Source organism: Gossypium raimondii, chromosome 13 (assembly GCF_025698545.1).
Source record: "Gossypium raimondii isolate GPD5lz chromosome 13, ASM2569854v1, whole genome shotgun sequence".
Taxonomy (NCBI): Eukaryota; Viridiplantae; Streptophyta; class Magnoliopsida; order Malvales; family Malvaceae; genus Gossypium; species Gossypium raimondii.
The window spans coordinates 29,825,855-29,852,354 of NC_068577.1; the positions used below are offsets into that span (position 1 = coordinate 29,825,855).

Sequence of the window (26,500 nt, forward strand, 5' to 3'; positions counted from 1 at the left end):
AGCTTGAACAGACTGCAAACTTCTGATGTCGTGCGGTTGTTCAAATTCAATGTATTGTCTGATATGATTCTTTTGGTATTCTATACCAACATATGATTTCTTTTTTCAAGAATTTTCTGACTGTCAACTTTGTGAGATCGGCATATGAAGCAACTTCTGCCCACTTAGTGAGGTAATCGATGACCATAAAGATGAATTAATAACTGTCAAAAACCTTAGGAGAGATTGGCCCAACGACATCTGTGCCCCACACAGAGAAAGGCCATGGCTTCTATTGATTTTTTGTAACGTAAGATCTTGTTCTCTTATCCTTAACAAATTAGGAGATAAGTTACAGTCTCAGTTATCTCCAAAGTACTGAGGTTCATCTGGACACATATCCTGCTCAAAGGGAGATTCTGAGTCAATAGCAGTGTCGCTCATATCATTGATATCTAGAGACCTATTATAGGGACGAAAGTAGATCCAAAGAATAAAAGAATCTAAGAATATTTATCTATATAGTATGGTTATGAATGAAATGGAAACAATAAAATAATATTTTGCTCGAAGTGAGAAACAAATATACATTTTATTGAAATAAGATATTGAACATAAGCCTATCTCACAAAAGGATTCTTATTGCTCCTAGGCTTAGAGCAATAAGCGTGTTTTGGACATTACTCCGAATTAGCTCTAAAAGGTATAGGGATCTCTTCCACAATCCCATTGTTTAAAACACTCCCAAGTGTGTAAGGGCAAGTGCTTGATAAATTCTTTTCCCTGATCCCCTCTTCGGATACGATATTAACATTCGAATTCCCCAACATTCCTTCCGGGCCTTTGACTTCTTCAAAGAATTCCAACTCTTTATTATCCATTAGGCTTTGCACCAATGCTTTGAATTCAGCTCACTCTTGGATTTCAAGGCCTTCTTCAGCGTGGAACTCACAGTAGCTCCTCATCCCTTTTGGTCTCTTCCCCAAATCTTGAATGATTAATCCCATGTCTATCATTTGTTTCAAAACCCATTTCAGTAGGGTTTTTACTTCTGCAATATTGGTTTTGGTTCTCTTTCCTCCATTCTTAACTATCGCGTTTACCCTTGGGTCTGGATGAATGGGTAGCGGATTTCCTGCCACACTAGGTCCTAATGGATCATCAAACTTCACGATGCTCATCTTGATGAACCTTTGGACTAACTTTTTGAACGTAGTGCAGTTTTAAATGGAGTGTCTTGTTATTCCCGCGTGGTATTCGCATTGGGCATTCGCATCATACCATTTCAGGAATGAAGGTTGCATGGGTTCTGAGTAGAACGGAGCTACTACATGCACATCAAACAGATTCTGATATAACTATTTATACATCATCGGGATGGGTGTGAACTGGAGTCTTTTTGTGTTTGGCCTCGAGTTGGATTCTTGCCTTGAAGGGCCTTAATAGCTAGCAGCTACCTCCTTGATTAGCCTACGGTGACCGATTTGGAATACCCTTTATTATACAAGCCCAGGTTGCTCACTTCATTTTCTTTGTTCTTTGGGGTTGATCTTGTGACGCTTTCCCCTGTATCTATCTTCCCACTTCTTATAGTGTTTTCAATCATCTCGCCAAACATTACCATATCTGAGAAGCTCATGGTAGCGCTTCCTAACATGTGGTTAATGAGTGGGGCTTTCAGAGTGTTGATGAAAAGCACCGTGGTTTCTTTCTCCAAAAGCGGTGGCTGGACTTGTGTCGCTACCTCTCTCCATCTTTGGGTATATTGCCTGAAGCTCTTACTTTACTTCTTTTCCATGTTCTGCAATGTGATTCTATCGAGTTTCATGTCTGTTACATGGTTGGATTGTTTCATGAAAGCCTGCGCTAAGTCCTTCCATGAGTGGATGTTGGCACGGCTCAGCTAGTTGTACCATTTGGCGGCCGACCCAATCAGACTATCTTAGAAGCAATGAATTAACAGTTGATCGTTATCAACGTATCCTGTCATTCTTCGGTAGAACATCGTGATGTGAGCTTCAGAACAACTGGTCCCATTATACTTTTCAAATTCTGGAGTCTTGAATTTCGGTGGGGGTACTAAATCTGGGACCAAACTGAGATCTTTGGCTTCAACCCCGCAATGGTAATCAGTATTTTACATGGCTCTGAGTTTTTCCTCCAACCACCTGTACCGATTTTCGAGTTGTTTTGGCAGTTTCATCTTTGCTTTTTCTATTTCTGCCATTTCGTCCAGGTCAGAAACTACAGGATTGTTTAGATTGTATATATTTATATTATGTATATTATTAAAAATCAAAAGTAGAAAAACAAATAAATAAATAAAGTTAGAAACTAGGAAAACCTTTGTGTTTCTTTGCTCTTTATTTTTTCTTGGATCCTTTTTTTTTATTTCTGAAAGAAACCTCAAAAAACCCTTCTCCTTTTACAGCATGTTCGGCTTTAGTCGAAAGAAGAAAAAAAGAAAAAATTTCCCCCTACCAAACAGTTTGAATGGCTCTATATAGCCATTTTTACATAATTTTTTATTTGTTTGCTGCCACTTCTTTTGCAGGTGCAAGTGGGTGGTGGAGCAGGTGGAGTTGGTGTGCTGTAGACGGCAGTGGCTAGCATGGCAGAGGCTAGGAGCGGCGCTAGGTTTTCTGTTGTTTTTTTTTAAATTGTTTAGTTTGTTGGGCGATTAGGGTTTTTAAATTTAGTTGAGTCAATTTGGTTTGTAAATGGATTCTATTTTTTGTTTGGTTTGGGACCCAGGCTAAATTGGCCCACAATACTAAGAAACAAAACATAGAGTCACGATCTTCAGTAGAGGCGGAGTATAGATGTATGGCTTCCACAGTGTCTGAATTAGTATGGTTAAAAGGATTGATCGAGGGATTGGTGGTTGAACTTCACACACTAGTAGAGTTGTACTGTGATAGTCAAGTAGCATTACAGATAGCAACCAACCCAGTTTATCATGTGAGGACAAAACGTAAAAGGCTTTGTAAAAACACATCATATATCTACCAAAGACCAACAAGTTGATATCTTAACAAAAGATGGATCTATCAACATGAATATTTGATGTCCAAGTTGGGAATGAAAGATATATATCATTCTCCAACTTGAGGGGGAGTGTTGAAAAACTGTTAGTTAGTTAGCAATTAGTTAGTTAGCGATTGGTTAATAGTAGTTAGGTAGTTAGTTGTGTGTATATATTCATTGGTTTTGTTTTGTAATTATCACAATTAAATAAAAGAAATTTATTTAGCTCTTGTTTGTCTCTGTTAGTATACACAACCTTCCGGTCATCAGACTTCAGTCAACACCGATCATCAGCTACCAGTTGACTAATTAAGAAATTTGTATTGTTATCAATAGTTACCTCATTTAGGTTGGGTTTGGATGGGCAACGTGTTTACTTATGGTTACTGTAAAAACAGCGGTGGCGATAAGATTAGATATTGTAACATGAGAAAAAAGTAAGCTAAATGCATCGTACCACACCTAATCGCTCATCCAAACCCACCTTTAGTCCGGATGAATAGCCTTGCCCAAGGAACTTCCTCACCGGAGTAGATAGCATGAAATATGGAGCCAACAAATTTTGATTGGGGTAAAATTTTGAAATATTAAAATATTTAATGTATAACAACACTCAATAAACTAATATATAAATGGTTATTAAGGTATGATGACTTTTTTGCCTTTTAATTTAAAAAAAAAGTCATTTTAGTTTTTATTTTATTTTATTTTATTGTCTATTTTAATTTTAAACTTCTATTGTTTGTCAAATCACCCCAAATAGATGAAAAAGATAACGTTTGCTAACTTTGCTAAAATGGCATACACATGGATTGCCACATGTATGTCACATTAGCAATTAATTAATTTTTAAAATTTTAAAATATTAAAAAATACTTTTTATTTTTTAAAATTTTGTAATATTATAAAACTATTTATTTTATGATGTGGCATCTACATGTATGCCACATCGACAAAGTTAACAAAAGTTAATTTTCCATCCATTTTGGGGTGATTTGAAAAAAATTAAAGTTTAAGGACTAAAAAGACAAAAAGTTAAATGGAAGACTAAAATAATTTTTTTATAAATTTAAATAACCAAATAAGTCATTATGCTAACTACTAAAATAGTAACTAAATAAATTTAAATCTCAAACAAGTAAAAGGTTTGAAGCCAACCATATTATTAGTATCAATAGATTCATACAAGCTAAATATTCTACTTAATAATTAGGCTAAAGACAAAACTATAATTTAATTATTCACTCTCAATATGTTTACTTTCCGTAGAACTTGACCATCGTTTTTTATAATTGAAAGAAACCCTAAATTGAATTCTCATTGGTGGTTAGGTGATAAAATATTATTCCTTTAAAAAAAATACAAGCTACTTAGGTACTTTTGGGTGTCATGTCAATGCCATATGTAAAACACAATATTATAAAGACAATCAATCCTGTTGAGGGAAGTTTTTGAAGTGGCCTGCTAAGTGCCAATCAAAAGTGGTTGTTGAAATATGTGTTAAACTCCCATATATTTTGGGATAATTTTTAAGTTATTTGGGTATATAATCTTAGAATAATCAATTGAGATTTTTTAGGTAGACCTTTTTTATCTTTTAGTAGTTTACTAGAATAAGGGAACTATTTTCCTAGTTATGTTGTAAGTTTTTTTTCTATTTAAACTTAGTTCTTAACGTAATAAAAAAGAACAATTTTATTGAATATAGTCTCTTTAAATCTTTCATGGTTTCAGAGCCAAGTTAAATCTCCAATAACACTATGGTTAAAACAACCTTCACTAGAGATAAAAGATCCAGCAACCAAACTGAGGTAGAAAGCTCTATTGTCAAAATAACTACCGAGAGTGCAATGATTCAAGGGGCAGAAGTATCTCACCTCTCTTTTTAGCTGACATCTCACAAGCTGAATAGCAAGAATTACCTCGAATGGTCGCAGTCCATGAAGTTAGCAATTGATAGGTGTGACAAGATGGGTCATTTAACTGAAGAAGTGATACGAACCAGCTCAAAGACTCAGTTGACTCTAATCGAGATTCCATCGAGCTTCCTATTGGACCAATCACTCGAGCTAAAGGGTTTAAAGAGTCAATCTCGACTCTAGTGGATCGAGTGTGGGAGAATGCTGCAAAAGAGCTTGCTAATCAAGTGTTAGATGATTCCACAAGGAACATCTACAATTTGTTTAGGGCTGAATTCAAAATCAGCTAGCTAACTCAGCTAGCTAAATTTAGACGTTTTTAATTATTTTAGCTAAATTAATTTAGTTTAGTCTTCTACAGTCTTAATTACTTGTTTTGAATGTTTGTTTTATTTAATTAAATGTGTACTAGCTAGGACAACATCTAAAGCATGTTTATTTCAAAATTATAATGTGACTCATTTTAGGACTAATTTAATGCATGAATATCTAATCAGCTTACTTAATTTGGTCCTAGTCAAATACATATTTATTTGTGTTTAATTTGTCCTATTGAAGCTTTAACCGTGTGTGAGTTTAATTGTTTCTTACAGGTTGCTGGAAATGAGAAGCTAACATCCATCTATTCAGCTGAACATACATGAATCTAGTTGATTCACTGTAGCTTATTAAATATGGAGCATATGCCCGAATTGTGCATGAATGTTGGGAGCTAATTTTTAGCTAAACATTTATGTACTTAGCTGATACATTGGAGCCATTTAATTGAAAAGCAACGCACCTGATTGTGCATGAACGAAGGGAGTTATTATTCAGCTGGATGTTCATGTATCTTGCTGATACATTGTAGCTAATTAATGAAGGATTCATGCAACCGATTGTGTATGTACCTTGGGGCAGCTTGGTGCATTCTCCAGCCGAATTATTCATAAACTTTTTCCCAAAGATTATGAGCTGATCAACTAACTTTCCAAGTGACTCTTTGGTTCCTGCTGTTCACACATACAGAATCGAATGTTCACACTTAAAGACCATTCGGCTGTTATCAAGTTCATTCATAAGCAGACTTCCTATTCGGTGCACCTACAAACATCAATTCCATTCACCGAATCAAGCTACATTCAGCTCACCTATCGAAGCCATGAACCAAGACTGACCAGCACTTGCATTCACTGAGTTCATTGTATTGTTTTCAGCTGGATATTTAATTTAGCTTAAATATTTTTCCTTTAATGATTGTCTATTCAGCTGGTCATATTTCAGCCTATAAATAGTTTCTTTTGTAAACTTTGGTCGGATTTTTGAATCATTTTTATGAAATATATATTTGTGAGTTTTCACTCTCATTGTTCTTCTAGATTTAGCTTGACTTATCTAGCTAAGCTAGTGGCGTCAATCTTGTTTCTTTTCTGAACTTATTACTCGTTCGAGTGTGGCATTCATCCTTGATATCGTTGGTTCCTATCTCATTAGATAGTGGGTCTCGGTCTGATTTCAACAAACCATTTTCACCTTAAAACTTATAAGATTCGGGTCTTTAATCACTATTAACGGTTCTTTCTTGTTTTAAGTCTATTTATCCATCTTCCATCAAACTATCTTTATTTTAATCCGCTGCTTGTTTTAAACTAACTTATCTAAATTTAGTATTTTTTGTTAAACCAAAATAAAAACTACTTAATTTATAATCGGGCAAACAAACGACTCAATTACATCCCGTAAGCGAGTTCGTATCATTTGGTATCAGAGCTTTTCAAATTAAGTAAGTTTTATTGTTTTCGTACTCTCGAGATTGAAGAGAAGTAAAAAAAATTCGATTAAAAAAATATTTCGAATATAAAAAAAGGGAAGTGTGCAAAAATACAAAAGAAAAAAAAATACAAAAGTGGGAGTTCTGATTTTGAGAAGTTCGACAAAAGAAAAGCTAATTTACAAAGTGTTTTTAAATTCTTGATCTTCTTGTTTGTTCTTTGAAACCGTTTTTGTAAGCCACACTCTTGAAATTTTCTTTCAGCCTACCTATTACCTAACATTAATCCTTTGTTTTTTAATCCTTTTGAAGTCGACCTACAAGCTTTCTAAATAGGTCTAACGAAATCTCTAAAAACTTCGAGAAGTGAATTTGAGTGGTAAAAGGCACGAATGAAAATTCATCAAGAGTTAAAAGCCAACAATTGAGTGAAACACGAGAGGAGTGTCATTTTTTTCTTTGAGGAGTGTCATTTTTTTCTTTCTTTGTGAGTGATTTAAGTGAGGTTTGTTGGAGGAATTTTAACATCATGTCAAGAAGTCCCTAACGCAATATTGCGAATGGAGGCGTATCCAATGCTACCGAGGGTGGTGGCATGCATCTTAGAAGAAATGTAACCGGAGGAGGAGTTCCCAATTTACAACTGCAAGCCATCATAAAAGAAATATCCCGCTTGTTCCAACCCTAATTTGATTCCATCCAAGAGCACATGGATCAAATGGAATAGAGAAGTCAGTGAGAAAATACTGCTTCTAGACAAGAAAGAGGTCGACGATTGCAACATGATAATGATCTCTACGAGCCCAACGACGTGGAGAATGATCAAGCCTCTAATCGAAGTGAAAGGCGAAGAGGACAAAGACACCGAGAGCCAAAAGATTGAGAAAAAGTCGACAATGACTTGAAGAACATAAAGATGGCTATTCCTACTTTTTAAGAAAGGTCTGATCCCGAAGCCTACTTGGAGTGGGAGAAAAAGATAGAGTTGGTGTTTGAATGCCATAACTACTCCGAGAGCAAGAAGGTGAAGCTTGCAGCGATCGAGTTTTCTGATTACGCCATCATTTGATGAGATCAGTTAATTGTAAGCCGAAGACGAAACAGAGAACAACCGGTGTCTACATGGGTAGAGATACAAGCTTTAATGCAAAAACGTTTCATTCTGACCTACTACCATCGAGAAATTTACCAAAAGCTCCAAAACTTAACCCAAGACAATCTGAGTGTCAATGATTATTATAAGGAAATAGAGGTGGCTATGATTCGTGCTGATGTGGAGAAAGATCGTGAGGCCACCATGGCGCAGTTCCTTGCTAGTCTCAACCGAGACATAGCCAATATTGTAGAGCTACATCATTACGTCGAAGTTATCGACATGGTCCACATGGCCATAAAGGTGGAAAAGCAATTAAAAAAAGACGTTTCCCGAATATTCTCTAATACTTTTTCAACAGCAAAGTGGGGTTTAGGAGCTAGCAAACGAGAAATTCCATACTGAGCCAAAGAGGCAAGCGAAACCTTGAAACCCAACAAACCCAGTGGTGAAATTAACAAGGGTAAAATAGAAGTTGTTTCTAGCCGAACCCAAGACATTAAATGTTTTAGATGTCTTGGAAGGGGACATATAGCAAGCCAATGTCCTAACTAGAGTACAATGTTCATTCGAGATAATGGAGAGATTGAGTCTGAAAGTGAACATGAAGAAGAGGCCAATGAAACATCCGATGCTGAAAAAGATTTAGAATACACTGTTGATGGCGAAATTCTTGTCATCAAGTGAAGCCTCAACCTTCGAATGGTGGAATATGAGCAAAAAATGGGAGAATATCTTCCATACTCGCTGCCATGTAAAAGGAAAGGTTTGTAGCGTCATCATTGACGGGGGAAGTTGCACCAATGTAGCCAGCACGACGATGGTAGAGAAGCTTGGTCTAACCACTACCAAGCATTCGCAACCTTACAAGTTGCAGTGGCTTAACGACAATAGTGAACTTAAGGTGACAAAACAAGTTCTCATTCCGTTTTCTATTAGAAAATACCAAGACGAAGTTGTTTGCGACGTGGTACCTATGCACGCCAGGCATTTGTTGCTAGGGAGGCCTTGGCAATTTGACCAAAAAGTTATCCACGACGGATACAACAACTGATACTCATTTAAGCATCAAGGGAAGAATGTCACATTAGTGCCCCTTACACCGAAACAAGTTCAAGAGGACCAAATTCAATTGAAATTTCCGTTTGAAAAATCAAAAGAAAGTGAAAGTGAAAAAGAAAAAGCAAAGAGTGAGAGAAAAATTGAGTTTCAAAAATAAAAAGAAAAGAAAAGAGACGGTGACTTCGAAAAGAGGAATTTTTATGTGAGGATTAAAATGGAAAAAGAAAGAGAGTTTATAAAAGAATCGAGCGAAGAAAGCTTTCAAACAAAAAGGAGGAGAATTTTTGCTAACCGATATTTAAAACTATCTTCTAATCCTTTTTCCTTTCAGGTTCGTAAAGCTCTTTTCATTGACAAATTCCAACTTCAATATCTTACTGACATACAACGATTTCAATTCATTGAAAAAGGTAAGTTGGAGAGTGCAATTGTATTCAACCATCCTGAAGGTAAGCAAGGTAAGAAATCCTTTGATATTCAATCAAATCGTTATAAAGAAACTTCTTATAAAGATTTAATTTGTTGTTATATCTTGAATAAAATTGCTAAATCTATTTTGCCTAGCGACTTGACTTGTTTCCTTCATCATTTGAATTGTGACGACATGAGCTTTTGTACCAAATCTGTTTTGAAATTGATTGTCATCTATGTTGAACAATTGCGACATGAAGGGTCTACTCTATTCCAAGTGAAATGCCATGAAAAATCTTTTACCTCATGTAAACCAATTTTAAGGACGCAACTGCCTATTCTTTGGAATCTTAGAAGTTCGAATAACTTTCACATAATCATGTCTAAATTTCAATTTTCAAAAGTGATTGTATTGTTGCTAAAATATGCTTTTACATTGTCTTTGAGAATAAGCCAGGAACACTCCATTTTTCAATTCAGATTAAGATCGCCTACGCTATTGTTGAAAGAAGGTGCAAGTTTGCTCCAAGCGATGGAGTCAATTGTCGATGCTTCACATCTAATGGATCTACCAAGTAAGCATCCTAGTCATATGAATTTTAACGTATCTAATTCATATATCTTTGATATAGGTGTCGATTTGAGGTCAAATCACTTTGAAGATGGGGGGAATGATACGAACCAACTCAAGGACTCAGCTGACTCCAATCGAGATTCCATCGAGCTTCCTATTGGACCAATCACTTGAGCTCGAGCTAAACGGTTTAAAGAGTCAATCTCGACTCTAGTGGATCGAGTGTGGGATAATGTTACAAAAGAGCTTGATAATCAAGTGTTAGATGATTCCACAAGGAACATCTACAATTTGTTTAAGGCTGAATTCAAAATCAGCTAGCTAACTCAGCTAGCTAAATTTAGACGTTTTTAATTATTTTAGCTAAATTAATTTAGTTTAGTCTTCTACAGTCTTAATTACATGTTTTGAATGTTTGTTTTATTTAATTAAATGTGTACTAGCTAGGACGACATCCAAAGCATATTTATTTTAGAATTATAATGTGACTGATTTTAGGACCAATTTAATGCATGAATAGCTAATTAGCTTACTTAATTTGGTCCTAGTCAAATACATATTTATTTGTGTTTAATTTGTCCTATTGAAGCTTTAACCGTGTGTGAGTTTAATTGTTTCTTACAGGTTGCTGGAAATGAGAAGCTAACATTCATCTATTCAGCTGAACATACATGAATCTAGCTGATTCATTATAGCTTATTAAATATGGAGCATGCACCCGAATTGTGCATGATTGTTGGGAGCTAATTTTTAGCTGAACATTCATGTACTTAGCTGATACATTTAATCACCTAAAACCATCCACTATAAAAAAAAATAATATTTACCATTTAAGTCCACATACTAAATTTCCCTTAAGCATGTGACACCTTTAAATAATAGAAACTTACTTTTGAAGTTTTTACAATTTAGTCCTTTTACTAAATTAACTATTTAAACCATAAAATTTCCAAACCGAACATTCACATACCTATTTAGTAACTCCATACATATTTAATAAAAATAGTTACAAGTTTTTTACAAAAATGAGGCCCTGATACCTCATTTTTTGAAACCACTTAACTTTTGGGACAACCATTTATGCTAGTCATTTTTCAATTTACTAAAATTTCATCAAATCAAAATTTTATATAAATTATAGTTGACTCATATAATTTAAATACTACTTATTACGATCTTACTCATCGGATTTGTGGTTCTAAAACCATTGTTTTTGACACCATTGAAAACATGTTATTACACACAATTTCGTTAGGTTGTAGAACATGAAAGACAGAAAAACAAAAGATATAATAGTGAAATGTGAAATTAAATTTTATTTGTTTATTTATCATTCAAATACATAGAAAATAATTACATGTTTACTACAATATGAATACATTTCCCAACACTTTCAAAAAATAACAAATCAGTCCTAGTAACAATTTTTCGTTACAAACGAAATGGAAAAATGACCTGTCATTTAATCGGCCACATTGGAGTCCTTGCTATCATTTAACCGGCCACGTTAGAGGGTCTATTTTCAGTTAAACAACCCTTTTAAGAACCCTAGCTAGGCAGTAGAAGAAAAGTAAGAGAAAAAGAAGAAGAAGAGAAGGAATGGAGCTACAATCTGAGTTGCAACTAGTTGAAGCAATCAAATCACCAGTTCGATTTCCGTTAGCATCAACGAAATTAATATCAGCACAAGCATTGAGCAAGATTTTGACAATTTTAGGTGAATCGAAAAAACCACTGGCAGTAGCACAATAAAAAGCCCTGCTCCATCGGAACTACAAACCCTATTGACACCGACTTGGTCGCTTTTGATGATATAATTCACCACATCCTTGCAACAAAAAATTGAAGCAATCAGAAAAGGCGTTCGTTCCTCGAACCCTATCTTCTTCGTGCCTATCCTTCTTTCATACCACAAGCTTGGCTCATTAATGTCGTAACCCTCTTCCTCGATAGCAATCCTAAAATTGATCAAATCGTTCAAAGTTGATAACTCCAACAAATCATAAAACTTTTGTGCAGCCCCATCGATTTGAGTTAATTTCCCCATTGCAACAATGCATATGGTAATTAAATTTCTCTTCGTTTATGAAATGAAAATTTTATAAATTTATAATAGAATATTAGTTATAAATTTATAAACCCTTACCCTAAAAATTTCAATCCTTTGATTGTCTAACACTAAACCCTAAAATGTTAATCCCAACCGATTTTCTTTTCTTCTCCTTAATCTCAATCGATCCTTTCCTTTTTTTCCCCTTAATCTCAATCCATCTTTTCTTTTCTTTTCCCTAAACCCGTCCAAACCTTAAACCCTTTAGCTCCTCGCCCAACGTGGCAAGTTAACTAGCCACGTCACTTAGTTAACCGGCCATGTCACCTGTCCCGTTAGGCCTGTAACTAAAAATGTTAATGAGTGATTGATTTGTCACTTTTCGATAACGTTAGTGACTGGGTTGAAAGTTGAGTGATTGGGTTGAAAGTTGAGTGATTATTTTGTTATTGAAATTAAAGTTGAGTGGTTATTGGTGTACTTTATCCAAAAAGGGTAAAGAGAAATCATACAAAAAAAATGGCCTAAGAGCCTTAAAACAGAATGCATTCAATTCAAAATCTCAAGAGCCTAACCCCCAAATCCCTAACAAACCCTGGTAGTAGCCAACTGTTGTTTCCACCGTCATAAGAGGAGACAAAAAGGAGAAGCGAATAGGAAGTATGAAGGTTCTGTCGTACAAAGCCATCAGCACGCTTATCTCTAACGAAAGTTGTGTTATAAAAAGGCCTACAAAAAACACTACATCTACCGTGGTGCCGATTAAACCTTCAATAGAGAAGGAAGTCAAGGTTGCTCCTTCGCCTTTAGCCACTAGAACAAGGTCTTGTGTGTAGACTCCTAGCCTCCCAAAAGTTTCGTTTGGTGAGATTGACGAAGAGCCATGACACCATCAAGTGAAGAAGAATAGGGCGTCACCAACAAAAAAAAAACCCAAAAAGCTCATTGGAAATAGGGTAGATCCAAAGAGATCGGCCAGAGACCATTCCCAACAAAACAAGACAACCCAACTCCTAACGATGATTATTTCACTGCTGACCAAAGAAAAGCCATAAAAGGTAAAAAGAGAAAAGAAAAAAAGCTAAAGAGAGAGAGATTTGGTAAAAGATCAAATGATTAAGTTTTACTTATTTAGATTAATATAATTGTCATATTTATGCAATTTCAAATCCAAAGAAAGTTATTCAATGGTGACCCCAAATCTTTGGGATTAGCTTTTTCCACTAAATGTTGGTTACCTTTCTTTATGTTATTTGTATCAATAATCGATTTATGGACAAGTGCACTTGGAGTAGTCGATCTGGCTCTAAAGTTGTGTCTATGATTTTGTTTCCCAAGAAATTGGTGTAACAGAAGATCCTAAATTTGAAAGCCTAATAAATTTAGTCCACAACATTTACACATTCTATCAATTAGATAATGATTTAACAAATTTAGCTCGTAATATTTACGCAGAATATATAAAAATTGAGGGTTAAATTTATTATTATACCAATCAAATTTATGTACAATTGATGGAAGACATTAACACAATGATTAAATATTCATAGTTACTCACTTCCGAAATTGACGGAGACTAAATTACTTCAAGAAACCAATCTACTTAATATAAAAATTGAAAGAATTTCACCTAATTGTTTTGATATTAGGTGTCGTAAGTTTGTATCCACTCATAAACTCGATGGGTAGCATACAATTAAAAATCCTTTGAACATTATTTTTATTAAAGGAGTGATCTTCCTTAAAACTCAGGGAGCAAATAAAACATGAAGACTCACTCATGCCTTTTTTTAGGTTTGGACCGTTGTATTGTAATAAATTCAATCATCTCAGGTATTAAGGTTTAGTTTAACATTGATTCTCAAAAGTATTTTTGGTGTCAAAAGCGTTTAAAACATAAACAAAGAAATATTTTTTAAAAGTGTTTTTGAACCCAAAAGCAAAAACAATTTTTTCAAGCTTCTGCTTTTGGCAAATACGCTTCAAGAACAAAAAAACAATTTTAACCCTAATAAAGTACTGTATATAATATTTATATTGGGTATGTAATTACTTTCCTATTGAAATTTATTTTAAATATATAATATTATATATTTAAGTTTTATTAAAATATAATTTACATATTCAATTAAATTTTATAAATAATTAATATTAATTGTTTAAAAATATTTAAAATTTATATTTTATATATTAAAATATTAATAACAATTTATAATAAATTATATTTTATATCCTTAATAAAAATCATAATATTAACTAATTTAAACATTATTTAAATACATATTTATTATTTTATAAAACCATGTCTAAAATACACATTTTATTTCTCCAAAACACTTTTTAACAACAATACTAAACACCAAACTTTTCCCAATCACTTTACGTTTAAAGATTCTCATGTATGCAAGCTCCTTAATTTTATAATCCAATTGAATTGGGATTGAGCTTTTAAATTGAAATAGAGATTAACTTAATATAGCAATAAATTTTCCTAGCCCAAAAAAAAACAACTCGAATTATTATGTTAACATTTTGAAAAGTTGGAAATAACATAGGTTGCGAATCTTAACCCATCCAGCATACCAAAATACAACTTTGGCTAAAAGAATGTATTAGCAAAGAGCTGAGCAGACAGACAGTCCTCGGAACGATAGGTTTGCAAAATGCTCTCTGCTAAACATTCATGATAAACTATTTATCACAGATGCCTGTTTAAATTCAACAGGCTGCATGCAAATAACAGCCTAAAATAAGTCACGAACTGAAATTCATGACCGTCTCCAAGTTAGGGATAAGGGGCGCAGATACTCAAACTCCGGCTCTCACAGATATGAAAAAGATGCACCTGTAAAAGAGTAGCGGTATGAAACTGAAGTAGACGCAGGCACAGGCTTAATATCATGATGTCGTTGCATCTGGTTGTAATCGGCTAAAGCATCGGAAGCATATGTTAAATACGATCTATCCACTTGGTTGTTTTCTCTCCTCAAATGATCACTCTCTATTAGGTGTGTCTCTCCACCTGAACGTGGCAGGTATGAGTCTATTGAACCACCATAGTATTGACTATAGTATGGATCTGTAGCATAGGAATCCAAGGTAGAAGCAGCAGCTACAGATGTATTTGCAGTTGCTGCAGTAAGGGTTGATTGCATTGCTTGTGTAGCTCCCAAATCATAAGACCGATACTCTCTCTGAGGCAAGTAAAGAGGATCAGAGGGAATTATATTTCTCTGAATTGGCACAGATTCCCTGTATGCCATCTCTGGTTGACATAGAGGCTGCTCATTATAATCTCTATGGTAAGATCCTAATCTAGGAGCCATATGAGGCTGAAATCTCGAGTTTCTTCTCTCTCCCTGAAAACCATAAGCCCCATAATCATTCTCATTAAGGTATAAATCACGATGAATGTCCTCCCTCCGAGCAGATGCTAACTCTCCATACGTAATTTGTTGATCCCTTTCGTGAGATAAAACACGATAACTTCTGCCACTGATATTGGCATAAGGATCTCTAGCAGATGCTTCTCTGTCTGAAGGGGGCCTTGCTTCCCTTGGTCTATCATGAGCTTCCCTATTTGGGTGTTCACGGATTCGAGCTGCTGCCCTTGATGGAGGAGAGTGGACAGGCAGTGCAGTTGAATGAACTGCAACAGGTTGGAACAATTTAGTGAGTTTCCGAACCTGAAAGGAAAAATTCAGATGTCGTTAAAGCCAAAATATGAAAGGAAACTAGCAACACCAAACTGCCAGGTAAGAATACTACTACTCACTTGTCTAGCAGTAAGTTCAGTTTTGAATTTGTTATTTTTATTATAATTTTCCTTGATTGCCTTCTTGAATATGCTTTCTGCCAGAGGAAAACAATCAGCATGGACGCTGAACCGCACCTGAAAAAGATGTCATTGGTACATAAATCTCTTGGGTGAAGAGGAAGAGTTGTAACTAGAGGAAGATGGCTATAATGAAATGGTACCTGAGCAGGGAAAGCCCCACCAAAAGCCTCGGGCTCAAGTTTCATGCCACCAAAAGCGGATGCTTTATAAACCCCATACATAAGTTTGAGGTCATAATCATATAGAAAAAGCTTAAGCCCTCGTCTGATACCCAACACAAGATCTTTTTTACCATTTGATACCCCCATTACACGGTACCGGAAACAATCGGGCTTGGTCTTTGCATTGCACAGAAATATTAGACCATCAATCCTTTCTTTCATCTTATTTTCTTGTTTCTTTCCCTTACCATCATTTTTTTCTTTATTCTTGTTATTATTCTCTGAAATCCTGCGCTTTTCCATCTGCTCATTCCATTTTCTCCTTTTGTTACCTCTCAGCTTCTCTTCATTCTTCCAGTTCTTATTCAAAAGACCAGGCCCCCCTCCCCTTCTTCGCTTTCTGGAACTTTGACTTGACTTACTACTCTTTTCCTTGCCACCTGACCCATATGTATTTTCTTCATTCTTTTCGATCTGCCGGCTATTCTCTACATGCACCATACTGGTGGTAGCATCCTTTTGTGGGTTTTCTTCCCTTGAATTTTGCTTCTTAGCATCATTTTCAGTTGCTTTACTACCTTCTGATAAACTCTTATTTTTTTTCTTTCGATTTCTCCTCCAATCCTCAGAAGTATGAGTGGCTTCTCTTGTCTTCAAGAAATTCCTGGCCATCGACTTTGCAATGTCAGATTTGGCCTTTGATAAATTTGAGCTTCTCTTTTCAGATGCTTGTGATAGTGCCAAACCTACTCCAGCACTGTCACCTTCATTTTTGTTATTTTCTTGCTCCATGGTCTACACCCACAGAGTGATAGAAGCCAATTGTTTTCCTGGTCAAATTAACAATCAAGCAGATAAGAGCAGTTTGGGAATGTCTAGAGCCAGTCAAGCACAGCAAATAAACTTCTTGGGAAAAAAAAAACATATGGAATAAACCGGTTTTTATTTATTAAAAGCCGTATCCACTTTACCGTATATGTAAATTGCATATTTTAACATAAATATTGGATGAATATGGTTACAGAAACTAGAAACATTTGTGCAAGAAACTTCATGGTCTCTCTTAGCAGTAGAGCCTGATTTCTAAAGTAGACACAGAAATATAGTCTGCCCCCAAATACTAGTGTATTTACTGGAAAAAAATCCATATTGAAATTAAAAAATATATCAATTTGCTATAATGTCTTCTTGTCATGCCCTTGTACCAATCAAAATTAAGAACTTCCTAAGGTCTATACTGGAGCAAAGCAATAAGATATGTAAAGTTTTAACTAGGATTGGAACAGGATGAAGAAAAATATCACTGAAAATGAGAGACTTCTCCCAGTTTTCTTATACTTAGGAACATTTGAGCAAGAGAAGTAGTGGTCCCACCTAGTGATGGTGCTTGATTTATAAAACTGGCTCAAAAGCAGACATGAAAACATAGAAAGTCCCAAACACCTCTGGTATATTCACCAGTAAAACCCATATCGAGTCAAACATTGTTTGCTATAACTTCCTCTCAATCATCCATGCATTTGCACCAATCAAAGATAAAAACTTGCTAAGGTCAAAACCACAGCAAACAATACAACTGTGAAAAGTTGACATGAAAACATAGAAAGTCCTTTCTTTTCTCCTACTTAGAACTAAGAAGGAACTTAACAGTGGAAAATTGAAGTTTCTCCATTTTCTTTCTCACCAAATACTACATTAACCGGGGATATAACAACAGTATAGAATAACATATCTCGTTTAAATCTTTTCTTCCCTTCCACCAATTTTCAGAAATCTACAAAACTTCTCAATTTCAGTTCTAAATAACTCATTTTTATTCTAAATGTTTGCTTCAAAAATTAAGAACTTCCTAATTGTCAATACCAAAGCAAAGCAATAAAATATGTAAAGCTATAAGTTGGACTTGGAACAGGATGAACACAAAAATGAGATTTTTTTTTTTTCCTTCTTTTCTCCTACTTAGTACTTAGAAGAAACTTAACTGCAGAAAACTGAAGTTTCTTAACTTTCTCTCTCACAAGACATCACATTATCCAGGGACATAAAAGTACCAAACGGCATAGAACCATCTCCTTTAACCTCTTTCTTCCCTTCCACCATTTTCCTCAAATCTAATAAACATTCTCAATTTCAATTCTAAATAACTCATTTTTCATTCTAAATGTCTTCTTCAATGCCCCGAGAAATTGAGAACACCCTCATCGTCAATACCAAAGAAATGCAATATAAATATATGGAACAGGATGAAGAGAACATTGTCAAAGAGAAGAAAATTTTCCCTTCTTTTCTCCTACTTGGAGCTTAAAAGGAACCTAATGCTAGCTTTCTCTCTCACCAAACATCACAATATCCACACAAATCTACTACAAATTCTTCAATTTCAAATCCAAATAACTCGTTTCATTCTAAACGGCTTCCTCAGTACCCCCAAAAGGTAAAGCTCACTGTTAATACGTTTCATCTCGTTGCACAGATATCAAATTAGATCATCAATAATCGTTTAGAGACTGATAAATTTTCGGAGGGGAATAAACAATAGCAACCAATCAAAATCAAAATCAACAACTTTTTTTTTGAAAATAAGGAAAGAAAACCAGAGAACAAAAGATTTCTAAAAAGTCCGTCACATGCCCTTTTTTTTTCTCCACAACCAAACAGAAGAGAGAAAATAAAATTACATTCCGCAAAAGGAAAAAAAGAAAAAAAAGACCTGGATTGAAGTCTGATTAGAGAAACATGTTAGGGCTGTGAATTGGGGAAACTTCTAGGAAGCGTACCCTATTGAAGATATCGAACAACCCTTTTGTGACTTACTAGAATACCCTTTATGTGTATTGCTCTTACAAAAAATATCGAATATAAATCTGTGTTAACGAAGTAAAAATCCACGTCAACTAAGCAAAGTTCAATCAATAGATGTGTTTCTTATTTTCTTTGAGAATATATATATCTTAACCAAATATCAAATATTTTATAAAATAATAAATATTGTTTTGAAACTGTTTTATATTTTTATATTAAGATTAAAATTCAAAATACCATAAAATTTTATATTTTAATTTATACCAATTAAGCTTAGAAGCTACTAGAATCAAGCACTAAGAATTCAAGCTTATTTCCAAGCATAAACCCACACAATTTGCAATTACAAGCATCTCATTTGGAGGTATAAAATCAAAATGGAAATAGAAATGAGAGAGAAATACATCAGTCAAGCATATTCACAAGCTTAATTAAATAACACAAATATCTTTCAAAAGGTTTGGGTAAAGAGTGTAAAGATCAATAATTCAAATCATTCAATCAAGATAAACTTTAATATCAATTCCATTATCAATGAGGGATTGAACCACAGCTCTGATTTTGCCTTCAAATTTGTCCCTCTCCCTGGGAGTATAAGAAGCTGTATACACATCGGCTTCTCTCGCTCTCTCAGCTAATATCCGCCCGATTGCCAAGCAAGCCGGAATGTCCGATCTGGATCTCAGTACTGCTTTAATGTCTTTCGAGTTTGTGCCTGCGACTGCAACTTGCTTACATGTCACCCTATGTGTGACAGAAGCGGAAACAAACCGCTTCGAGATGAAGACATCGAGTGTAAATGGTTCCATGTAGGCTTCGGTCCGTTGTTTAAATGAGACATGCTTGTTCGGATTCTTCGACTTTTTTCCTTTCTGATAAGTGTATGGCTTGCTATTATCATCATCAAGAAAATCCTCTACCCCAAAAAAACTTCTTGGTGAACAATGAACCTGTACAAGGGAAAATGTTGTATAAAGTCTGCAACTCTGAACTTCACAAGCTAATGAAGCAACACTTCGGCACCAGTGGGCCTCGAACCCAGATAAAGGGATAATATCACTAAAAAAGGGATAATATCAAACTATACACTTCTCAATATTTGAGCATTCAACAATAAACATGAGACTATAAGGAAATCATGCATTTTGACCGACAAAAGAAAAAGAAAATTTTGCATGTTTTGCGGAAAAATTGGACTACTCTTTAGACTTCATTATCAAACACGCACATATATGCATATTGCACCTTAGTTCAACAAGCCAATGCTTTTATTTTTTGCACATTGCATCTTAGGCATATAAGCATAGATTGATAATATGAATTGGACAGATGATGGGGTTGAGATTTGATGCAAACAGAGTTATATGCATGCAGATTAAGCAAAAAGAAATAGGAAGAAGGAATGAAGCAGGTATTTTTCTGGAAAAGTAGAACCTTTCAACTAGATTTACACAACTTCCTTCCAATTAACAAATCAAATAAATGAACAGCTTATATACATCGTCGAACTAGATTTACACGATTTTCTTTGAATCAACACGTCAACAAAACAAAGATGCACGAACAGAGCTTATGTATTCCCTCTCTATCTTTCAAATTTTCTTCTCCACCATTTTCAAACCCCTAATGCAGGCCATACTTTACTTTAAGTTTGCCGTATGGGTAGATGTTACAATAAGTTTTAAATCTCTCCAGTCCACCCTTTTTTGGAACATTACTAGCATCATAATTTCTTCAACAGGCACGCGGTCAGAGACCTGGGCTCCAAGCACATGACTTCATGTTCTATTTCACTCTCCACAGGGTTCATTTTCTCATGGTACTACTTTGCTATCGAGGAGAATTTAGTCTTATTTCAGTCAACACCAGTTCAATTCTTTTATTCGTCACGCTCATAAAGGACTTTGCCAAAACAAGTTGCAAAATAAGATTTTTCATGTTTTGTTTCTTGAAATATCAAACTATGAACACAATCTCTGGAAAACAATGGTTAATGGTTCTGGTTTTAATTGAAAAATATCGAAGGAGAAACGAATTGGGTATCCATAAAAAAAAAAAAAAAACTGAAGTAAAAGTAAAAGAAAAAAAAAGGTACCTACCTGTCCAGCGTGAAAAGAAGTCGTGGGCAAATACAAGCAAGGCAAAAGAAGTTTATCACCAGACTCTGAAACTACCCTTTTGCTCAACACCTTCCATATCGCTTGCTTCAACATCTTACAGACAACACCCCCTGAAAACCAGAAACAAATAGTATAAAGAAGCATTATATCGAACAGTTGAAGTGCATTGTTAAGACTAGAGCATAAAGAAGGAAAAATGAGTCTTGCACGATATGTGAGGAAAAAAATGACAAGTAAGAGGCGCTTTTGGTAGAATAAATGAAAGGGAGATGAAGACGAAGAGAAGCAAGAGAGGTAAACCTGGTATAGATGGCAAATACAAAACTGGGAACAAACTTAGGAGAGCTGGAGAACCAGGTTCCACCGTAAATAACTTCGGTTCGATACAAAGGAATATGCATATTATTTAAATATTAATAAAATGATGGCTAATTGGCAGTTTAGGCTATTTGGTCTTGTGGTATGATATTTGTTTAGGGTGCGAGAGTTCCGGGGTTCAATTCTCGGAATGCACTTTTTATTTCCGTCACCAAAGTATTTTAATTCAAATGAAAAAAAAAAAAAACCATATTATTTTCTCTTCATATATATATTTTAATACTTATCTTCAATGTTCCATGTCCAATACATTGAATCATGATTATAAAAATCAGGAAATTATTAGAATTTTTCCATCAATTAATTTTATTCAAGTTTCAGTGTAATCCACTACATCAGAACTGGGACGCAATAATCTCCCGCATCAACTCTTCAGGTGCTGCAAAACAAACACAAATTAAAAACCATATTAACAACCTCCACACTAATTACATATATTTCTCCAGTATTAGGATGTACTTTTGTGGAAGAAATAACACAGATCATCACCTCAAAGTACACATAGTAACCTATGTTACTGTCGAATACAAATAAGGGTCCATTTTGTTTAATTTTCACAAGGTCTAACTAAAAAGTTTTTGCACATTTTCAAACGTGGTATGATGATATGACCCTCTAAAGACTCTCCAAATACATGGTAGGCCTTAAAAAAATTGAACATACTTGTTTAAAAAATATACCCTATCTAACTTTCACACCCAGTCTGAGCAACCCAGTTCCATATAGTTTAAGATGATTAAACAGGTAAGAGATCGAGGGGATACCTTGTTGACCAGTGAACAGATTGAACTGAGAAACAGCTTGCCTTAGGAACATTTCAACTCCACTCACAGTTATTGCCCCAGCAGCCTCCGCTTCTTTCAACAATCTTGTTTTTCTAGGTGTATAAACAGCATCAAACACCAACTCATAATCCCCCAAAGTTTCCTGGTCAACTGGAATGCGCTGATCGGTATATGGATGCATTCCGAGCGGTGTTGCATTCGCAAGGATCGCTCCTTTCTCCGGTCGGAAATTAATGACTTGTTCGAATGTTCGAGCTTCACCCAAGACAGCAGAAGCAAGAGATTTTGCTCTTTCTTTTTCCACAAGAAAAAAAGGGTTCAGATCATAATTGAAAATCATATCAGCATACAGGGAGCATTGCCTGTTTAGGAGTTGCGTATGACATACCAAAATCAATGTCGAAAATGAGTATCCGAGCTCCTCGGCTTTTAGCACCAAATGCCAATGCTCTTCCGGCACCTCCAGCACCAACTAGCACGAAGAGTTTCCCGGATATCAATGTACCTAAAGATGATAGTTTACAAGTAAAGAAGTACCGGAATGGTCATGTCACTAATCAACACAATAAACATCTGCAATCAATGTAAGGTACCTTTTAGAGCATCCTCGATCGAAATTATAGCAGCTTCACAATCTGTATTATAACCAATCAGCTTCCCATCACAAGGTCTCCTTATAATAGTATTAACAGCACCTATAGACTGATGATGCATGTAAAGAATACTTTGTTACATTCTCAAGCATATGAATGAAACTGTAAGTAAATGCTGCCATCTTTATATATTAATTAGGAAACAGAAACATCAAAGGATCGCGCATAAAAGAAAAGTTCTAGAATCGTTGTATACGAAACAAGTACACATGTCAATATATAGTGTTTAATATAGAAGAAAAACAAGAAACTTGTACAAATAAATGGGAAATTATAAGTTGTAATATGATTGTCAACCTCTGCAAGTGGATGAACTTCATCACAGAACTCAACTACAGCTTCCTTGTACGGAATCCCGACACTACAATTCGTTTAAATGAGGAAAATTCGAAGTTACATTTTGGAGAATAATGGAAAATGGCTTTCAACTAAATCTGTCAAGGCCAGTTCTGGTTTAGTTCAATAAACAAAATCACTGGCTAAAATGTGTTTGAATGCCTAATCTACAAAAAGATAAAAACTGATCACCTAGGAGAATGAAGTTGTCGAACCAACATACCTAAAACCCGGGAAATCAGAACCAGAATAGGTGCTAAAAAACTCCTTGAGATTATCAACGAATAAAGGGACATAAACCCCATTGAAGTTCTCATGTCTGAGGGTAGGATTATGCAGTATAGGGCCTTTGCTATGGCTAACAGGTTTCGAAACAAGTCCAAAAACTTTAGTTTCTGAATTCATAAGGTCATGTTTATAAGTGTGCTTAACACTGTACAAAGAAGGCATGCCAGGAATCGAGTGTCCCTCGATGGATCCATAGGCTAAGAAGCCACCAAATTTTGGGCACAATAGCTGGCTTATGAGACCCCTTTCCCCTACGGAGTATGCAATTACTGGCATCTGCAAATAAATAGAATCTAATAATGTTATATCTCAGACACAATAGATACTTCTCCGAACGTATTTGCAATAGAGTTGAAGTTTCTTACCTGGCAGTGAGAAAGCAAATGAAAAATCCTTGCTATCTCGGTAATATCCGTTACATTCACAACCACCTTGAGGATATCGGCTCCAGTAGCTCTCATGGTGGCAGCAAGATTGGCCAACTCTTCTTCTGAAGGGGTTGTACCGGTAATATGACATGAAACTATAAATTTGGTAGCACTTTGGTAGTTGATTTTCAGTTCCCTGATAAGATGAGAAGCAACCTGGACAAGAACATAATATGCATGTGATGTAAGTCTCGTTCCGAGTTTGGATAGCACAGATAGCAGCCTAAGCAATAGTAAAAGGGTACCTTGAGTTCAAAATCTATATAATCAGCTCCCAATTCTGCAGCTAAACGAAGTGCTTGTAGTCGGGAGTGCTCATCTCCTTCATACAGACCACCGTCCCATTTAGGCCTGAAACAAAGGCCTATTCTTAGAATTTATATGCACCTACTTATAGAAAATATGAGTGGAACATAAATATCTTAGCCTATTGAAAAAGACTATTCTTATACTACAACTTCAACATATATTGTAATCCCACCTCAAAAATCCTTTTTTCTGTGAGTCCCTCACATATTCAAACGTTAGTATAAAAATATAATTCTCTAAATATCTTATAAAATTAAATACTCACTCCAAATCTGACTAATAATAATTTGGTATTAGGAGCCGGATTGCATTTTGTCATCTCTACTAAAAAAATAAGCAAACCAGTCCTTGTACGTTAGATTAAATAGTAAACAGATCATTCTATCAAAAATTTCAAATCCATTTCTACTGTTAAAAATTGGTCTACTGGCCTTGTACATTAGCATGATGTAAACCTCGCACGCCACGTGTTATTGCTTGGTTATTTTGTCACCATGCCAGTTTTTAGCAAGGATGAAATTTTTAATAGAAAGGACCAATTTGCTCTTTGATCTAATGTACAACAATTAATTTGCATATTTTTTTAGTAGAGGAATAAAATGCAATCTAACTCTTAGTAGAGAAATTTCTATGATAATTTTACCTAATAATTTACATCTTTAAAAGGAAAAATGTGTGATAACAATGGGAGTGGGCCGGGACCTAAATATCTTTTCCAGAGTGAAGCTAAATACTTTTTTAACCAAAATTAAGTTATAAATTTTGGAAGAGCTAAAATAAAATTTTATCAATGTATTAATATAAAACTTCATAAAATTTAGAAGGGTTAAAATAAAAATTTTCTATTTTAGAAGGTCAGAATTAAATTATAAATTATTTAAGGGCCAAAATGTAAATTTTGTCATTATATTCACTTAAAATGCTATAATTTTTATAGGGCTAAACCATAAATTTACCAACTTTGAGGGCCAAGGCCCGCCAACTATTGCCCCCGTGCCTTTGATAGCCGTACTTGAAGACACTATCATCCAGAAATGAATCTATTAAATACAAATCTTGACTGGTAAAGGAAGGTCTTTTTTCATCCCACGGGTCTTCGATGTTATCCTCAAAGTATTAAAGTTGCATATTTTTATCTTACCCATATTTGAATGAATTTAGATATGATTATTGGTAGAATTTCCTAAATAAATAGAAATCCGAATAACATACTGTAATCTCAGTGTCTTCGTAAAACTTTTCAAACAAGATAAAAGCAAATTCATTAAACAAACTCAACGCCAAAAAAAGAAGGTGGTGAAATGGGTACCTGTAAAGGATGATGAGTGGCAAAGGCTTGTTATCGAGGATTGCAGGAAGGTGGTGGTGAGGGTGAAAGCCGGTGATATGATCCAACCTAATCTCGAGGAGGTGCGAACCTTCAGCTTTGGCCTGCTTCATCTCTTTTACCATTTGCTCCACCGTTTCACCCATTAATGGAGCACATATCATTGTTGAGTTTTTCAAAATCCCAGTGCTACCCATTTCTAACCAACCTCAAACTTTGGTTGAAGAGAACTTTTCCAAGAATGCTAGTTACAACGTCTTTGTATGAACCCCCCAACTTAATTTCTTCATGCCATTTTTATAGTCAAATTAGCTAAACATATCCTGCTAAACAGGCAAAATTATTCAAATATGTCCTCTTTTTTTTTAATTGGTCAAATAGGCCTTTTTTTTAATTTGAGGGATTGGGAATGCGATAACGTGTCTCAGAACACATACATTTCATATGTCATACCGGGATAAGATCATTACCTTAGAAACTCATCCTATGGAAGTCAAGTTTCGGGGTGACAATGTTTGATACAGTCACGGGTTGAAGTCTAAGTGGAGGTCCCAATCGGCGATCATGATGCGGTCACGGGTTCGAGTATAACAAGGGGTCAGTTAACGGTCATTATACGATCACAAGTTCAAGCTTTTTGGACACCCACAAATGATGTCTTATATATACCATACATAAGATTGAGGTCATAATCATAGAGAAAAACGAAGGGCTTTCCGGTGTAATCAACGTTATTTTTTTATCTATTTCCACGCAAACAGTTTCTTTAACTTTTCATTCTTATCCGAAGGCTGACACCGATGTGGACACAAGAGGGCTCTCAAGCGGAAAGCGGATGTTCCGTCGAAGTAGAGGTCAAACTCGGGTCGGTGTGACAACGGTTGTAGTTATTAATGGGTTGTTTAATAATGGCAACCATTATCGCCCCAAAAGGAGCATCACATTTACTCTAACGTTACAGTCGCTACCCGCATGAGAGTCCTCATGTGTCCACGAATATCTAAAAGATAAGATCTGAGATTCCCAGGATCAGGGCACTTTTGTCAAGGTTTGAGTGGTGGTGGACAGAAAGCACGTCCAGCTAGGCGAGCTTTCTCTCCACCACCACTTAAACCCTGACAAAGGTGCCTTGCCCCCGGGAATCCAGGTACATTTTCAAGAACGTTTTAAAACACACTGAAGACTCTTTGAAGCACGCATATGCTGAAAT

At 35.3% G+C, this 26,500-nt stretch overlaps 3 protein-coding genes across 5 annotated transcripts; all 3 read right to left on the minus strand.

Annotated features, from left to right (window-relative positions):
* Window positions 1-14,351: 14,351 nt before the first annotated feature.
* Window positions 14,352-18,740, minus strand: LOC105782402 (uncharacterized). 2 transcript variants are annotated; one of them, XM_012607112.2, is made up of 4 exons: window positions 18,575-18,740; window positions 15,844-16,694; window positions 15,641-15,757; window positions 14,352-15,551 (listed from the first exon to the last, which is right to left on the minus strand). In XM_012607112.2, exons 2-4 carry the CDS (start codon window positions 16,654-16,656, stop codon window positions 14,688-14,690), a joined length of 1,794 nt encoding a protein of 597 aa, XP_012462566.1. In that variant the 5' UTR covers window positions 16,657-16,694; window positions 18,575-18,740; the 3' UTR covers window positions 14,352-14,687. The 2 variants fall into 2 exon arrangements, with proteins under 2 accessions (XP_012462566.1, XP_012462568.1); XM_012607114.2 differs by lacking the exon at window positions 18,575-18,740 and adding an exon at window positions 17,847-18,563.
* Window positions 18,741-19,067: 327 nt separating this feature from the next.
* On the minus strand, window positions 19,068-21,298 carry LOC128036060 (uncharacterized). 2 transcript variants are annotated; one of them, XM_052626814.1, is made up of 3 exons: window positions 21,087-21,298; window positions 20,766-20,896; window positions 19,068-19,616 (listed from the first exon to the last, which is right to left on the minus strand). In XM_052626814.1, exons 2-3 carry the CDS (start codon window positions 20,877-20,879, stop codon window positions 19,164-19,166), a joined length of 567 nt encoding a protein of 188 aa, XP_052482774.1. In that variant the 5' UTR covers window positions 20,880-20,896; window positions 21,087-21,298; the 3' UTR covers window positions 19,068-19,163. The 2 variants fall into 2 exon arrangements, with proteins under 2 accessions (XP_052482774.1, XP_052482773.1); XM_052626813.1 differs by having other exon boundaries at window positions 20,766-21,298.
* A 44-nt stretch (window positions 21,299-21,342) lies between these two features.
* Window positions 21,343-25,578, minus strand: LOC105783819 (bifunctional 3-dehydroquinate dehydratase/shikimate dehydrogenase, chloroplastic). The gene is made up of 9 exons (XM_052626812.1): window positions 25,273-25,578; window positions 23,900-24,005; window positions 23,592-23,810; window positions 23,162-23,502; window positions 22,900-22,963; window positions 22,539-22,651; window positions 22,338-22,450; window positions 21,929-22,243; window positions 21,343-21,543 (listed from the first exon to the last, which is right to left on the minus strand). The coding sequence occupies exons 1-9, from the start codon at window positions 25,485-25,487 to the stop codon at window positions 21,500-21,502; spliced, it is 1,530 nt and encodes a 509-aa protein (XP_052482772.1). The 5' UTR covers window positions 25,488-25,578; the 3' UTR covers window positions 21,343-21,499.
* Between the last annotated feature and the right edge of the window lie 922 nt (window positions 25,579-26,500).

Excerpts from the sequence above, each read along its gene's own strand:
- LOC105782402 (XM_012607112.2), bottom strand. The coding sequence starts at position 16,656 with ATGGAGCAAGAAAATAACAAAAATGAAGGTGACAGTGCTGGAGTAGGT. Across the intron at positions 15,758-15,843 it reads GTGGGGCTTTCCCTGCTCAG|GTGCGGTTCAGCGTCCATGC; the intron begins GTACCATTTCAT and ends CATCTTTTTCAG. Across the intron at positions 15,552-15,640 it reads CTGAACTTACTGCTAGACAA|GTTCGGAAACTCACTAAATT; the intron begins GTGAGTAGTAGT and ends TTTTCCTTTCAG.
- LOC128036060 (XM_052626813.1), bottom strand. The coding sequence starts at position 20,930 with ATGCTTCTTTATACTATTTGTTTCTGGTTTTCAGGGGGTGTTGTCTGT. Across the intron at positions 19,617-20,765 it reads CTTCTTTTCACGCTGGACAG|GTTCATTGTTCACCAAGAAG; the intron begins GTAGGTACCTTT and ends TCCCTTGTACAG.
- LOC105783819 (XM_052626812.1), bottom strand. The coding sequence starts at position 25,487 with ATGGGTAGCACTGGGATTTTGAAAAACTCAACAATGATATGTGCTCCA. Across the intron at positions 24,006-25,272 it reads CCACTCATCATCCTTTACAG|GCCTAAATGGGACGGTGGTC; the intron begins GTACCCATTTCA and ends CCTTTGTTTCAG. Across the intron at positions 22,451-22,538 it reads GAGGATGCTCTAAAAGGTAC|ATTGATATCCGGGAAACTCT; the intron begins CTTACATTGATT and ends ATCTTTAGGTAC.